General features: G+C 40.4%; 1 protein-coding gene across 1 annotated transcript in view; it reads left to right on the plus strand.

Annotated features, from left to right (window-relative positions):
• The window catches only part of SRFBP1 (serum response factor binding protein 1), a 75,113-nt gene that overhangs the window by 19,104 nt on the left and 38,208 nt on the right, over positions 1-17,801 (plus strand). Inside the window, exons 2-3 of the mRNA XM_053301442.1 lie at positions 10,725-10,813; positions 12,497-12,569. Coding sequence (XP_053157417.1) covers positions 10,725-10,813; positions 12,497-12,569 — 162 coding nt within the window. The remainder of the gene's footprint in view (positions 1-10,724; positions 10,814-12,496; positions 12,570-17,801) is intronic.

Below are 17,801 nucleotides of genomic sequence, written 5' to 3' on the forward strand. Positions count from 1 at the left end.
TGGAGGTGAATTTTCCAAAGCCCATCTAGTTTGAAGAATCTGGACCTTATGGATTATCAGGGGCTAAAACTCTTCTTTGAGCCATATCGCAACTCTCCAGTGCATAGCCTGTGTGCAGAAATACTTGAATTCCATTCCTGCTAAGCATACAGTATATACAACTCTCCCTGCAATAAGTCACTGACCTTGGGACTATGGATTCATAAGAAGAGCCTTGCTGAATCAGTCCAAATACCCACAAAAAACACTTTCTCACAGTGACCATCCGATGCCTCTTGGAAGCTGAGAAACAAGGAAAACTTGTTTGCTGCTTACAGATCTTTGATTCCACCTTTTGTACTTAGAATTAAATCTAATTAGCTGAAACTATTGCTGAATGATACTTCAATAAAACCACCTGGAGGTCTTTTGGAAATTCAGCTTTTCCCATTTCCGTAAGTTGTGATGCTTCCTGAGCAGTTCAAGCAATTGCATAGTGAACAGCATGATTACACAGTTATACTGCAATTTCTATTGATGGCGCAAAGTCCCAATATATACTTTTAAGAAGGCAGTTAAGACACATTTGTTCACCCAGACTTTTAATTAGATTCTCAGTTTTAATACAGGAGAACCTCAGTATTCATGGGGATTCTGTTCTCTGCAATTACCGTAGATGAGGAGACCGCAAATACTGAGTAACTGAAGCAATGGGATTGGAAGGGTTAGGTTCCCGGAGATTTAAAAAGGTGCCAAAAATGAGCAAAATTGCCCAAAAATCGGGGGGGGGGGGAAGTGGCCTACTGTGCCCAGTCTGTCCCTAGCTGTCAGCAATGCCCCCATAACGTTGCAATTTGCAGGGTTTTTTGCCGGGGGGAAATCACAGCTTTTAAAAATAACAATTTCAAAACAGGCAGAATTGTCCACAAATCATGGGGGAAAGTGTCTTATCGTGTTCAGTATGTCCCCAGATATCCAGCAATGCCCCCCCAGATGTTTCCATTTGCCGATTTTTTTTTTTTAAGCCGGAAAAATCACAGGGGTTTTCCGTGTGTGTGTTCATAAACAAGCCAGAATATGGCTCTCTCACACAAAATGGTGTGCAGAAATTACTTCAGAGGTCATTTCCTCCCACCCCTGACCTGTGGATATGTATCTTAACCCTTTTTCTGCTGGGTTTTTTTCCACGTATACTGAGGTCAGGTGCCCATTACCCTACCGCGGATACACAAAACTATGGATGATGAGTCGGTGATTCTCCTGTAGTTTTAACATTGTGTTAAATTTTAATGTGTTAACATTTTAATTCTGTTTTTAATTTGTATGTTATTGTGAACCACCCAGAGATGTAATTTTCAGGCAATATACAAATGTGACTGAATGAATTAGCAGAAGATCTGGAATTAGTCATACATTTACTTATACAGTAGTCCCTAAACAAGTAATTACTAAAAGCTGGATAAACTGTAACTCCTTAAACTAGAATGACTTGTTAAACTCTGGAAAATAGTCTGTCTTGTAAAGTTCACCAGTTAAGTATGATAAGTGAAGGACAACAACCAGTAGACGGGTGTGTATGTGTTTATAATAATGAAGTATCTTTCTCGTACTGGAACAACAAAATACAGGATAATGAACAACCATTTTTGCTCCTGGGATCAACTTCTAATAAGATATTCCTTGTTTTAAATATTATTTTGGAAACTTATTTGATGTAGTTAGATAATGTGTGCATTATGTTTATGACTGTTTGGTTTTATCTATGTACTTGTGTGTCAGCTATCTACTGTTACAATTGTTTTTGATAATTGAGTTGCAACATATTTGTAAATATTAGTGACTTAAAAGCAATGGATATGCATGAGAATCTTTTTGGTCAGACTTTCCTGAGTATTATTAAATTCTTGGCTATGGGTTAGTTTAGGTTGGATTGCTTTTCAAGTTCAAACTTTAAAAAAGCCCCCAAAGTAGCCAAGCACAACATTTTATTCTAATGTAATATTTCTTTCCAATATTTGCCACCCCTTACAAGGTCTTTGCAATCTATAATCTTTGGTCATAGTCCAGCAAATCCTTTAACACACCCTCTTAGCATTCTTTCACTCCTACCCGCATCCCAATCTCTAAACTTAAACTTTCCTGAATTTTTGTTAGTTGAGTGCACTAAATAAAAAACCCTTTCCTCTGATTGCACTATGGTTTTCACAAGTGTGATTATAAAATGCTTGGGATTCCATTGGCTATGAAAGGAAGCTAGAAAGTATATTTGATCTAAGTAAGCTTACTCTGTCTGTAAGGCTTAAATGCTAGATTTGTTTCGGCTACACAGGAAAAGTTTAATTGATGTTGAGTAATTGCCTGAGAGTCATAATTTATTTATATATATATACACACACACACGCTACAATTTTAAAATAATCATTCCTATATGTTGACTGAAGCGTGATTTATGTTCATAAATAACACTCTTGAATCTACTGCAAGAGGCATAGTGGACACTTTAACAACAAAAGTGTTATCACTGCAGACTTCCCAGTTCAGAATGAGAATCCTAGATGGGAATATGCACAAATTGAGATTTGTGCACTGATTCAAAGCTCGGCTCAGGCACCGTTAAAAATGAAGAGATCAGGTCTGTACGTGCTCCTCCGCTGCTTCCTGCTGCAGCGGTGCACTCCCCAGCACCCTGGCAGCAGCATGCACATGGACTCCATGCATGTGCGGCAGCTGTGTGTGGTAAGCAACCATGCTGACCATGCTGCAATACTTTTTTTTGCTATTTTTATGCTTGACTTGTTTGTTCAGTGCATTATCATTGTAAGCTGCCCCAGAGGGTTCTATATCTGAAAGATCAGATAAAAACATCTGAATGAAAAAGTTACTTGAACACACACCTTTCTGGTTGCACTCTACCAAACTAAGGAGGCACAGTTCTTTAAAACTGTTTGACTTGGGCCCAGGGTACTTTAAGGACTGTCTTCTCCCCTATCAAATTGCCAGCTTGTTCAGATTACCATCTGGGGGGACTATTTGGCAGTGACCGAAGGATGTATTTTTCTGTACTAACCCCTATTTATGGAATTCCCCCCCACCAACCAGGTCTGGATGGCCTCAGTGTTCTCTGGATTCTTTTCAGAGTTATAGCAGTTATAGTGCCCTGATTGGTTATATATCTTCTCTTGCCGAGCTTTGTTCTTATGTTGTGACAATGCTTTAAATTCCAGTGGTTCAATCAGTGTTTTATCATTTTGAGCTCTGTTTTGATAGACAAGGAGTTAACAAATTCTGTTATAGAGGCACAATTCTTTACATGCAGAAGGACTAGATTTGGCCTCAGTTAAAAGGTTCTCCAGAAGCACAGCTAGTGGGAGAATCCATCCCTGAAATTTAGGAGCCCTGCTGCTGCTCAGTATAGACAACACTGAGCTCGAAGGGCCCGTGTTCTGAGTTAGTATAACTTGTTCATGTGTTTCTGTGCCCCTACTGGAAAGGGTGAGCTCCTTGTTCCTGCTTTCTCGGGCTAGCTGTTAGTTGACCTTTTGGTTATATTGGTTCCTAAAAATATATATCCCCATAGTCCTAGGGGAAAAAATAAACATTGGATAGGACGCTAAATATATATGTTTGAGTACATAATGATCTGTTGTTATTCCTTAAATTGTGGGCCTTGCATGTGCCTGTGTGTATTATAGCGTGTGAGCTTTTCATCCACATCAACTCAAGCCTCTATAGAATAAGGCTGATTCACTTTGTTCAGTTTAATGTAGGGCTCCCATACTCTCCCCCTCTGACCCCGCCAGTGCATTTAATAGCTGCATGCCAGGCAGCAGCGCAGCTGTTCTTAAAATGGAAATGCTATGATGGAAAGACTGTCACCTGCTAAGACAAACAGCATCACATTTCAAAATGCAAGGTACAATCTTTCTTACTGGGAACAATGGTGGCAAGTTAGTTTAATGAGAACCGGCATGGCTTCTGCAAGGGAAAGTCTTGGCTCACTAACTTTTTGGAGTTCTTTGAGAATGTCAGCAGGCAGGTGGATAAAGGTGATCAGGTTGACATAGTATATTTGGACTTCCAAAAAGCTTTTGATAAAGTTCCCCACCAAAGGCTCTTGAGCAGACTTAGCAGTCATAGGATAAGGAGACAGGTTCATGTGTGGATCGGCAACTGGTTGGACAGGAAACAGAGTTGGAATAAATGGACGGGGAAGTAGGAAGTGGGGTCTCCCAAGGATCGGTACTGGGACCAGTGCTCTTTAATTTGTTCATAAATGATCTGGAAGTTGGGGTAAGCAGTGAAGTGGCCAAATTTGCAGATGACACTAAACTATTTAGGGTAGTGAAATCCAAAACAGATTGTGAGGAGCTGCAAAAATATCTCTCCAAACTGGGGGAGTGGGCAACAAAATGGCATATGCGGTTCAGTGTAAGCAAGTGTAAAGTGATGCACTTTGGGGCAAACCCCCCCCCCCAAACTTCACATATACGCTGGTGGGATCTGAGATGTTGGTGACTGACCAGGAGAGAGATCTTGGGGTCGCGGTGGACAGCTCATTGAAAGTGTCTACTCCATGCATGGTAGCTGTGAAAAAAGCAAATGCTAGGAATAGTTTGGAAAGGGATTGAAAATAAAAATGCTAATATTATAATGCCCTTATACAAATCTATGGTGTGGCCACATCTGGAGTACTGCATACAGCTTTGATCTCCATATTTTAAGAAGGATATTGTAGAACTGGAAAAGGAACAGAAGAGAGCAACCAAGATGATCAGGGGCCTGAAACACCTTCCTTATGAGGCTAGGCTACAGCATCTGGGGCCCTTTACTTTGGAAAAGAGGCGACTAAGGGGAGACATGATCAAGGTGTATAAAATTATGCATGGAGTGGAGAGGGGGAACAGAAAAAATTCTCTTCTTCTCTCATTAACACTAGAACCAGGGGTCACCACATGAAACTGAAGGTTGGAGAATTTAGAAGCGACACGAGAAAGTACTTTTTCACACAGCGCATAATTAATCTATGGAATTCCTTGCCATGGGATGTGGTGATGGCCACCAGCTTGGATGGCTTTAAAAGGGGCTTAGAAAAATTCATGGAGGACAGGTCTATCCATGGCTACTAGTCTGGTGGCTGTGAGCTACCTCCCAGTCTCAGGCACAATGCCTCTCAATACCAGTTGCAGGGGAGCAACAGCAGGAGAGAGGGCATACACATACCTCTTGCCTGTGGGCTCCCCAGAGGCATCTGGTGGGCCACTATGTGAAACAGGATGCTGGATAAGCCTTAGGCCTGATCCAACAGGGCTGTTCTTAAGTTCTTAAGGTGTATTGCCAAGGTAGCTTCTGCTTCTTTTATAGCTTGGCCAAAAGTGTAGTGGCCAGCCACAATTTTCGCTTAGATCCAGGAGTATGAGGTCTGTTTTCCTATCAGTCATTAAAGAGCAGTGTTATGAGTTTCTCAGTAAAATGTTTTTCTGTTCTGCATGGCTGTTGGTTAAAATTTATGCATCTGGAAGGAAATACATTCAAACATGATCAAAGGGGATATTTATGGACATTTCCTTGGCATTACAGGAATAGTTTATTTACATGTTGGCCTTTCAGGTGTATTTATATAAACCAGTGTTTCCTGTTGGTATGGTAGTAGGAAGAAGGATGTTGGCTAAGTGAAAGTGTAAACCTGGCCAGGTTTCTAATCCATGACCAATTGGGTTCAAGGTGCAAACTCTTCTGTTTCTTAGAATAAACATTTTAAGAACTTTTAGTATATTGAGGGTTTTTCATATTAATATTGCTTCTATTTTTAGTCCCATTACAATAAGTTGGTTCCTTAGGCTTTAAATAATGATTGGCAGGACTGGACCTTCTGCCAACCATCACAGAACCTGACCCCTGTATTCCCATAGGGGTAAGGCTTCTTAATTCACTGTTTCCATATTTGCATCTATAGGCTAGAACAGAACCCCTATGAATAAAGAGGGCCTCCTGTACTTGCTTCTCACAGGCAGCTCCCTATCTAGCCATCTAAATAGTGACTCCCCGTTAATCTTCACTAGGACAGCAGGCTGGGATGTCAAGTGAGTAGCAACATGGACACAAGACTAGGCTGTCAAGCAGATCTCAGAGCAACACAACAGCCCTATTTAGCCACGTAAATGAAAAGCTTCCCAACAGGCTTACAGTGCTGAAGTGGATCAGAAGTCCTGCCCTGGTGCGCCACTCACCCCCTACCACCTCATTACAGTGCTGTTTGTCTGCATAGGAAAACGTCATAGGAAGCTGCCATATACTGAGTCAGACCATCTAGCTCAGTATTGTCTTCACAGACTGGCAGCGGCTTCTCCAACATTGCAGGCAGGTATCCCTCTCATCCCTATCTTGGAGAAGCCAGGGAGGGAACTTGGAACCTAGATTCTCTTCCCTTTGTGGTTCCATCCCCTAAGGGGAATATCTCACAGTTCTCACACCAGCTTTCCTGCCATAATCATGATGGCAGGCACGTCTGTGATCAGCGGCCTGGATTGCCCTAGGCTGCCAATCTGAATAAGGCTAAATTTGAAAAGTCTTTGATCCTAGTAAGATTTTATTAGAATGACTGATCCTTCTCACCCGCACATGTCTCTGTATAATTACTGCTATCTTGTGAATATTTAGCATCTATATCATGTTTAATATTTGACTGGTGAATATTTAGCATCTGTATAATAATGACTTTTGGCTGGCCCATAACAAATTGTCTCTGGGTAGTTCTCGCAAAGTAAAGCAACAGTTGAGTAAAACATACAATTAAAAGCACACTGAATCAAAAGAAAGCTACAATAAAATACAAAAACATTTTTTAAAGGCTTGGATCAACGAAAATATCCTCAACAAAAGAGCAAAGTGTGATGTTGTCAGGCAAGCAGCTCTAGTGCTCAAAGCACTTTACATATATTATCTTAGTAATACTTATTACAGCACTGTAAGCTAGGCCAAAAATTTTATTTCCATTATGTAGGTGTGGTGCTGAAGTTAATGGTAGCTTGCCTGATGGATGACCATCAATGGCAAGCGGCCCTGAAGACAGTAAAATGTGATTCTTTAGACTTCAGAATTATTCTGTCTGTCTATCTATCATATTTTTATACTACCTGGTATGTACATCTCTAGTCGGTGTATAAATTTTAATATTAAAAATCACAGATTAAAATACATAACACAATAAAAACAATATAAAACATTATTAAAATTAATTCTAATTAAAAGCTTGTGAGAACAGGAGGGTCTTGAGGGTCTTCCTGAAAACTATCTTCCAGAGAGGTCCGGTTACGGTTGCCATCGGCCTGTTTGGTGGCAACCCATGACCAGGCTTTCTTTGTGGCTGCCCCGGGGCTTTGGAATATGCTCCCTGCTGAAATAAGAGCATCTCCTTCTCTGTTTGTTTTCAGGAAGACCCTCACCTGTTCTCACAGGTTTTTAATTAGAATTAATTTTAATAATTTGTTTTAATGAATATTTTATGCTGCTGTTTTAATTTTCCATGTATTTTAATCTGTGCTGATTTAAAAATATTTTAAATTTTGTAGACTGCCTGGAGAAGTACATATCAGGTGGTATAAAAATGATAGATAACTAAAACAGAAGGAGATGTTGTTATTTCAGCAGGGAGAATATTCCAAAGCCCTGGGACGGCCACAGAGAAAGCCTGATCCTGAGTCACCACCAGATGAGCTGGTTTACTGTGCTCACAATTCTAGTCTCCCATTCATATGCACACAGAGCAGACCCTGCTTTGCTAAGGGACAAGTCATTGCTTGCTACCACAAGACCAGCCTTGTGGAACTCTACTCTTCAATTCTCGCTTTACAGCAGTCTCCAAGTAACACCATCAGGAATCTACCAGAGAGGTAGGAGTGGAACCACTGTAAAACAGTGCCACCAAATCCCACCTCCCTCAGGCAGTCCAGAAGGATACCATGGTCGATGGTATTGAAAGCCACAGAGATCTAAAAGGATCAGCAGAGTCACATTCTCTCACTGCCGATAGCCAGTTGGAGATCATCCATCAGGCGGACCAAGGCAGTCTCAACCCGATAGCCCACATGAAAGCCAGTTTGAAATGGGTCTAGATAAACTGCATCATCCAACACTGCCTGGAGCTGAGAAGCCACCACCCACTCAATCACTTTGCCCAACCATGGAAAGTTAGAAACAGGTCTGTAATTAGCTAGGGATCTAGTACAGGTTTCTTCAAAAGTGGTATAATAATAGTCTCCTTAAGACAAGGAGACATCCTGCCCTCCCTCAGAGAAGCATTTATCATATTTGCCAGACCCCCTCTGATAATGTGATTATCAGATGAGATAAGCCAAATTGGGCAAGGAACAAGAGAACAGGTTGTAGGGTGCACAGTCTGAAGCAGTTGTCCACTTCCTCAGGTGTCACAAACTGAAAATGAGCCAATCTAACCCCATAGGAATTTCTGGACACCTCCACAGTAGACTCTGCAGTAACTGTGGAATCCAGCTTAGCCCAAATGTGAGAGATTTTATCCTCAAAAAAGTCATTTAAAATGTCACAGTGAGGAACCGATGGTTCCAAGTTTAAATTCAAGGGTTAAATTCAAGTACATACTAGCCCTCTCACAACCTTAGACAACTCAGCTGGATATGAGTTTGTGGAAGCAATGCAGACAGAAAAGAACTGCTTCCTTTCCACCCGCACTGCCAGAGCATAGATCTTCAAATGCGCTCTGTGTTGTAACCAATCAGACTCACGCCGAGTCTTTCTCCACTTGTGATCTAGTTGTCTACCTTGCCGCTTCAGCTCCCGTAGTTCATCCGAATACCACGGGGCTCTCTTTAAAGCAAGTCAGGGAGGACTCTTAGGAACGATTGTATCGACTGCTCTAGTGAGTTCATTATTCCATGTTTGCACCAGAGCATCAACAGAATCACTAGCAGAGCCAACCCTAAACCCTCCCAAGGCTTCTTGGAATCCTATTGGAATTGATAAGAATGAGGTTAATACAGCAGAAGCTCCTGTTCTGTACTCATTTGACCTCACAAATAATGTTTCATAAAGGTTGGTTGCAGACTCCCAAATACTGGTGATGCAATTTAGAGAATGTAACACCCGCACACATGGTTTGGGTTTGTACTGTTGTTGCATTGTTTGGGCTGGAAATTCATAAAACTGTTAATATGACTATGCAACAATGTTTGGCTGTAAAAGATGTTCATGTCCTTTTGGGGTATGTCCCCAAACAGGGGTCAAGAAATGCTGGCTCTGTTCACCAACCATACAAAAACTTTACTCGTCGAGCTATGTTGGTACATTATCAGGGTGGATTTGATTTAAATCAAACTGATTTAAATCATGATTTAAATCACGATTTAAATCACTAGCAGGGTGGATAAAAATAAAAAAAATCCGATTTAAATAAAAAAAAATCTGATTTTTTTATTTAAATCGGATTTTTGATTTAAATCGGATTTTTTTTATTTTTATCCACCCTGATAGTGATTTAAATCAAATCCACCCTGTACATTATTGTCAGTTTTTTCACTTGTCGGACATTATTTTTCACTTATCATAGACAAGTAGACTAGTGGGTTTCCTGAGCCCTGTCCCCAAAGTATGGAACTTATCTGTATATCAAGTACAATGGATTCTTCGAGCATAGGGAATTGCCAAAAGGATTGTGAAACAGCATTGGAAGGACAAGTTTACTACGGATAAACAGTTGTGGATTGTGGAAGTGTGTTCCCTAGCAGAGTTTGAACAAGAGTGGGTTATTTGTTTTTTGAGAAATGGAAATGAAGAATGTTACAATTTTGTCTAATTAATTATATGGGTTTTGAAAATTGTAGTCCTAAATGAAGGGGGTTTTAACTTGTTGTTTGGTCCCTCCATTTCTTTTTCATGGTACTGAGATAAATATTAAATTATTAAATATGAAGATCAGGAGGGAGAGATTTTATATGGTATGTATGTATGTACCGAATGGATCTTTGTTACAGTTGTCACAAGTATGTAAATAGGTATTGGTACATTTTCTTCCTGCTGGCTGATTACCGAAATAAAGTTTGAACTGAACTATAGCTTTGTGTTCTTTTTTTAAAAAAAAGATTATATTTGAATTTTAGTTGTATTACATATTATTTGAAATAAATAAAAAGTTGGGAGGGGGGGTGGAATCTCTGACGTAAAATTTGGGCCTGGGGATTCTTTGCAAGCAACTTGCATGTAGCCAGTACTCTGCACTAGAAAACAGACACTTAAAGCAGCCTCTTGCTGGGGAGCAAGTGAGCAAAGGCTTACATTGGCATCATCTTAAATTAAAACATTTATATTGTCAACTGGAGGAAGTCTTGACCTGCAAAAGTACAAATACAGCATTTAGAAAAAAGTACAGGTGTGTTTGTGGTATTGGTAGGTGCACAAGTGAACTAGAAACAAAAATAAGCTGTCGCAATCTGGAGCCTACCTAGGTCTAAGAATATCAAGCATGGCTGCTTAGGAATGTCTTGGCTTTTACATGGCTGGTTTCTGTTCAGAGCTCAGACATGTTTTTAGACTGTCTGTTTGGTCCTCAACTGGCCAATTTGTTTGGCAAGTGGTCTGATTTTTTTTTTAACAGAAATTTGAATTTAAAGTTGTAGTAAGCAAGAGATCTACTAGCATACAAAAGCAGTTTAGCTCTGAGTATTATGCAAACTTTATTGGTGATATTTTATATAGTATTTTTCTTTCCAAAATAGGTTGTGAAGATGAGAAAAGAAGTGAAGAAAGTCAGAGTTCTAACAGTCCGCAGACTCACCAGACACATTGCAAAACTGAAGGCAAAAAAGTTAGTATAGCTTCTCTCTCTTTCTTATTATGGTTTTCATGTAAAACAGTTTTAATTGTTACTGTGAATGAATCCTGGGCTAATCCCCCACTATATCCACCATGCTGTATCAAGGTGATAATAATATACAGCCAACCTGCCACCCATTTCTGAGTGATTTTCAATTCTGGGCCACAACAACAAGACTATCTTGACTCAACTTGAAGGGCCTTTGTGGTCTTTCCCCATAGTATATGAAATAGAATTGAGCCTGTACCAGAGGATTTTTCTTTAAAAGTGTGCCACTGAGTCAGTGTCAACTCACAACCCTATGAGGTAAGTTAGGCTGACCTAGCAACTGATCCAGTAATCTTCATGGCTAAGCAGGGATTTGAGCCCAGCTCTCCCACTATGTCTTGTTTAACTCTCTGTGGAAGATAATCATTAGCTTTAGAATTGGGTGAAGGTAAATTGTGCCATCGAGTTGAAGTTGACTCCTGGCAGCTACAGAGCCATGTGGTTTTTCTTTGGTAGAATACAGGAGGGGTTTACCATTGCCATCTCCCGCACAGTATGAGATGATGCCTTTCAGCATCTTCCTATATCACTGCTGCCCGATATAGGTGTTTCCCATAGTCTGGGAAACATACCAGCGGGGATTCTAACCAGCAACCTCTTGCTCCCTAGGCAAGTTACTTCCCCGCTGTGCCATTAGGTGGCTAACAGAAATTTTAGGGGCAGTTTATCTGGCACGGAAAGTGGGGAGCCAAGCTTCCACGCTCTGTTTCCCTGGTCATCTTCACACTGCCTGAGTGCTGCTCTTTATAATCTATTTTGAAACCATTCTTCCAAAAATATTTATTGCACTTTGTACTTTTCTGTGTTTTTAAAAGATAAAGGATAAGGAGAGAAGGCTTGACTGAAGAAGTCAAAGATAGTTAAGCATGTTCCATTCTAGTTGCTCCAGAGAGGGCCAGCACAGCACACCAGCTCCGTGGAGTGTTCGTGTGAGGGGGAAAGAGAGCACCTCACGTACTTCCAAGCCTCAGATGTGCAGAAATTTCTTTCATTTTTTTCTTTCTCGCTCTCCTTCTTTCTGCCTCCCTCCTCCCACTCTTTCTTTCTTTTTTTATTTCTCTTCCCACCTTATTTTCACCTGTCCATCCATCCTTCCTTTTTTTCCATGTATGTTTGCTTGGCAGGAAATTACCCTAGAATAATTTAGGTGTTCTACAAATAACGTAGTTGCTAACATAGTTTATCTCCTCCTTCCCCCCGTCCCTCCAGGCCATGAGGTCCAGACCCTGCAATCACCTAGCTGCATTACTCCTCTGAATATCCTGGTCTAGGTGCTGCAATTACATAACTCCCTAGTACCTGAGATTTGTCAAGCCTCCACTTATATGTAGTGGCATTGCCACATATAAATTTACAAATAATTAGGGGGAGGGGAGTTGGGAGTGTACTTTGAAGTGCTCTTCGCAACTCTGTACCACTATACGTTGCTCATGTGGCCCACTGAAAGTTCCTCATTTCGTGGCCTTGGTTTGGAGATGGTTACATCTACATTTGTTGTGCAAACTGACAATTTAGAAATAGAAAATAATTTCTGTCATAGTATTGGTAACTTACCACAACTTATTTCATAGCTAATAGAACAGAATCTACATGCTACTGCAGTATTACTTAAATTACTTCTTTCAGGGGCACTGAAGAGGCAGTATTGAAAAACCATAAACGTGCACAGAGGTTACTGGAAGAAATCCATGCCATGAAGGTACTACCATGCACATTGCTCAAATCTCTAGTATGATGATGTATCAGTAATCTGTATAGGTCTTCTTTTAAATGCACTTCAAATAAGCTCATTTCAGATCTTGTATGGACCAGTCTGGCTGTAAATATAACATCTGGAGAAGCAACAGACCACAAACTTGGTGGGAGGCTATTTTAAGTTTGTATTTTACTCTTTATTGCTATAACTGTCAAGGTGCTAGACTAATTTGGCTCTAGCGGTTGCCAAGCTAAACTTGCATTTGTTTCCAACAGCCTTGCATGCCTCAAGTTTTAATTCCTGAACTCAACTATTACTGTTAAGTGCCTAGGCTGTTCAAGACTGTGGATGGCCCTTCTGGAAGTTGACATCATAGTTCCTAGTCTTCCCACTTGCCAACTCCTTACATTTTTGTGTGATTCTGTCACCGCTCTAATGTGCAAAGCAGTAACTGACAAAATGGATTGAAACCAAAGTATTTTTTTCTTCTGTAGCCAGGGTATTCATTAGCATTTGCAAGACTCTTTTACTTCTCTTACACTGACATGCTGCGCCATTAAATGCCTGGCAGGCTTTTCTTACAGAATTTTTTTGTAGCAATGAAAAGCTTAATTATATGGTATCTGTCTCTTGACTGTATAAAATGATAAATATTGTAAAAGGAGGCTTAACCATAAGATAAAACTGCAATAATACTGTTTTACCATGTTGATGCTCAGTTTTCTATCACATACAGATGGGCAAGTCTCATACTTACACAACATATTAACACTTGCAAGTGTTTAAAAAACAAATATTCTCACCAGATAATTAAAAGTACATTAAACTGTCTTTCTCCTATAGCTGCTGAAAATCTGTAGCACTACTTAAAATGCTTATAAAACACCTTTTCAAAGCACATAACAAATTGAAGTCTGCTTATACTCATCTTTTCGGTCGGACATCCACTGGGTAACTTGTCAGGATGTGTTTCAAATTTTATTTCTCTCCGTTCTTGTTATACAGGTTAACAGAGTGCTGATTAGTAAAACAGATATACTGTACAGCAAAAAGAGAGAGAGGAAAAAATAGCAGCCAAGCTGGATATAACTTCAGATCTTTGTCTTAGCACTCCTACATTCTACCAAATATAGTTAAAAGAATCTTTCTAGTATCTGTGGAACTGCAGGGCACAACTGTGTGGTGCTCCTTTTTGGCCAAGCAGACTGAAGCCTTGGGTTTAACTTGGATGATCAGCATTTTCTGTTGTACTTAAATAGCTGTCTTGCAAATTAAGCAGCAAAAAACCTTGATGTTCATATTTGTAACACATTGAGGCTCTTCTGACGAGCAGCCTAGCTCAGGCTAGGGCAGCCTATCCTGGGCTAGGCTACTCGTGTGGAGTGCCAGGATCAGCGCGGATACCGGCACTCCCTCACAGCCAAACCTTATTTTTAAGCCTGGCTCTTAGCTGAGGTTAAGGGAGCAAGGGCTCCCTTAACCTGGCTGTTGGGATCATGTGTCTCCTTGGGCTGCATGCACCCACGGAGCGCCCATCTGACAGGGGAATCCCCCAATGCACTTTGCTCACATATGATGCATTGTGGAATACCCTTAGGCTGGGACACATCATACTGGCCTCCAGAGCTCCATGCTGCCTGGCGCAGTGCTGTTCATCTGGGTGCGCGGTCCATTCTCCCAGCAACTTCTGAAGGATTGTCTGGGCGGAAGGTAAGGTTTCACAGCCTTTCTGCCCTCCCAAACAGTCATGTCAATAGCTCCAATGTTTTCATCAGAAACTACATCACTTTTGAAGGGCATGATATAAATATATATAGTACGAGATTATATGACCGTGGAAGTAAAGCTTTGCCACTGATTGAGCTGCTCTGATACTGGGTTTATGACCATTCTGATGGCACAGGGAATGCAGCTTCTGTGAGCGAAGTTTGGCTGGGGGAACCGCTGACATAGACTTTGGGACAGGAAGAACTTTGGAGGAAGTCCAGAAAGCTGAGTGGGAAGTGGTCCCAAAAGGTAGAGAAGAATCCTGAGGCAGGGTGGCAGAACAGGCACAGGACTCAAAAACAGGAACCTCAACAAATGTTATGTGGAAGCAGTGAGCAGAGAACGTATGGAAAGAAGAGGGAGGAAACTGTGTAAAAATATAGTGTTTTAAAACAGTTACTTATTGATGACACATTGTTTGGAGAGTTGTGAATGTTAGTCATGTAGTGAAGATGGAGTTTATAGAATTTCTTGTATTTACAATTAAAGAAATTGTTCTGGTTGGCCTTAAACCACATGACATTCTAGTGATCTGTTCTACAGTGATTACAAGGTGATGAGAATTGTCTAAGCAGGGCATTTTTCTTTTCTAAATTGTTAGAGCAGTATAATTCCATTCCACAAATACTAGTAAGCTGTGTGGATTAATCACTTTCTTTTCTCAACATCTCACCAGCTATACAGATGTAATTCATTTATGTAGAAGAAAAAGGAACTAGCTGCTTTGGGGTGGGGTATCTTTGCTAGAACTTTAAGACTTCATTCTTCACACCCTTCCAGGTTCACAGTTGTATCTCCTCTATTTATGGAAGGGGTGGAGTGAAAATACATCATAGAAATTTGGTTTTATGTTTCAGAAACAACCAAAACCCAGGAAGACCAATTGCATGTGCCAGTAATTATCCTATTTCCTTCCAATTGCCCATTAGGAGCCTCCCTTTATAGAAATTTCCCTATAGCCGCACTTTTGAACTCCTTTTCCTGCAAAGGGATATGCTCTCACTTCTTTCATATTTAAACATGATGTTGCTTCTTTAAGAGGCATGTTTTGAAATGGAGCAAGGGGGCATAAACTACTTCAGATGGAAAATAAAACATATTTTCTTAAAAGCGCATAACTTGCACTGATTTTAAAAAGCTAGCAAAACAGATTTGCTATACATCTAGTTTAATCCTCTCACATTCAGGCTGTAGGTTAATCTGAACAATGTTAGGGACACTGGCTTTTCATAATCGAAACATCCTGGTAGCTTCTAAGGCAGGGGTAGGTAACCTTGGCTCTCCAGTTTTTGTTGCATTACAACTCCCAACATAAAAAATTGTGACTGAGGATGATCGGCATTGTATTACCTCCTTTTACCTACCCCATTCTAAGGATTGGAGATGGTGGTCTGTATAAAGAGTGACTGAATATGCAGTTAATTTATATCCCACCTTTCCCCCCATGCTTTGGAACTATAGGGTTCTGAAGCATCTCCTGCCCAGGCACTGGCCAGACCCAGATCTGCAAGGCTTCAGTGAGTGGCTGCCAGGCACCTTCTGGTATGTGCTTTCAGGCACCCAGATAAGATTTAGAGACTCGTATTTTAAAAATTATCTTACGTTTATCAGAAGAATGGTGTGTATTTGGTGAAATCTGAGGAACTCCTGCTACTAACCAGTAAACTTGTTGTTTGGGTATATTACACTGATGTGGTCTGGCACAAGGACTCTTTCCCTTGGTATTTGTGCTTTAGTTTTATTAAAGACTACTAATGATTGTATGTAGTAATTGGATATGTTAGTAATGCTGAGCACTTCAAACTCAAAAGCTAGAAATGCCCTTCTTTGTGGGGAAATGACATTGGTTAAAAATTCCAGCTACGTGGATGAAAAACTGGGTTAATTGTTTGCAGGACTTCTTGAAGCTATTGGAACATAAAACTGTTTTTGGATTCTTCAGACTTCATTTTGCCAGAACTGTATAAAATATTTATTTTAAAATACAGGAAAGAGACAAAGAACTATGTTCCTAGCTAGTTCTGCCTCTGTACATGATTAATTTCATAAACATCCAGATTGGTCATGGAAGATGTGTTTGCAGAGGAAGAAGAGGAGTGATAGTAATATTCTTTGTCTTCTAAGATGTTATCTGTTGGGTTTCATAGATATCTTTTTAATTCAATTTTCCCTATTCTCAAGATATGATATGCCATAATATTTTTGCATTAAGGTCTGACAGTGTTCAGAAATGCCTTTATTAGAACCAACCACTGTGCGTTCCAACCAAAATTACCCACAATGTTAAGGAAATGCTCAAGTCCTCCAAAACTCTTTTTCAGGTTGAATATGAATCACATGGGGATGTTGCTTCACAAGGGCATGTTGTAATAGCCTTGAATGTCTGCAATTTATAACAAGATGGAATGTAGGAGGATTTAAGCAGACTAGACACTTATTATAGACTGCACTGAGAGCTTCTGGGATAAAAAAGAAATAACAATTACTCTTGCTTATATCTTCTATACTCCCTCTTAACTCCTCCTATACTCCATCTTAAGAGAAAGCATTCTGCTCAGGAGGATAAGCTCCTAGTTTTGGTTCTCTATGCCTCTATAGAAAAGAGCTGAACCCAAGAACAGCAAGAGGATGAGTCACAGAGCACATCAGCATGGGGAAGCATGACGAGCCTAACCTGTTCCCATTTTGCCCTATATCTGGATCTGTACCTAGATTCAGAACATCTGTTTAGGGTTCTTCTTGAAAACTTTAGGGTTTTGTGCTTATGTGTGCACTCTTCCTTCTGGTGCCTATAAAGAACCTCTTCAAGAAGATGTGTGAAGGGTTTGGGAGTAATGTGCAAAAGATGACTGTGTACATTTCTCACTGCTAAGAAAGGGTTAAGAGATTTCTGATATGCACATATAGGAGCATACTGTGAGATTCACTACGGAGTATTTCTTTTACATTCCAATCAAGGAATTTAAATGTGCTTTTAAATGCTAATCAAGGGTGAGTCTGACCAGCTGTTCTCACCAACCATTAAATTAAGTAACTGTGAATGATCACCCTTCAACCCAGGCTGAAGACCATGGAAGTCCACATATGGACAAGGACAGCCAGTGTTGACAACCACCCCTTGAATAGCCTAATGAAAGATTCCTGGATATTTTCATGGCAGTAGGAACTAATAGCAAGCTGGAAGGATAGGCACCCAACCACCTTAGCCAGAAAAACAAAGCCAGACCTGCTACTGAATAGGACCTACCTAATCTATGAAAGAAAGGGGCAAAAACACCTTTTTGTCACTACTTCATTAGAGGTATCTACTTCCACATATCTGCTTTTAAAAAAGATTTCTTTGTTCAACCAGCATCAGTTCAGAGTATAAGAACAGAATCCCTCAACATGACACTTTGAGTCAGCCTTCCTGAGATCGGAGGAAGGGAAAGAGAAGAGGCAGGATTTGGAGCACTCTAATCTGTGGTG

This window comes from Hemicordylus capensis, chromosome 2 (genome assembly GCF_027244095.1).
Source record: "Hemicordylus capensis ecotype Gifberg chromosome 2, rHemCap1.1.pri, whole genome shotgun sequence".
NCBI classification, from domain to species: Eukaryota; Metazoa; Chordata; class Lepidosauria; order Squamata; family Cordylidae; genus Hemicordylus; species Hemicordylus capensis.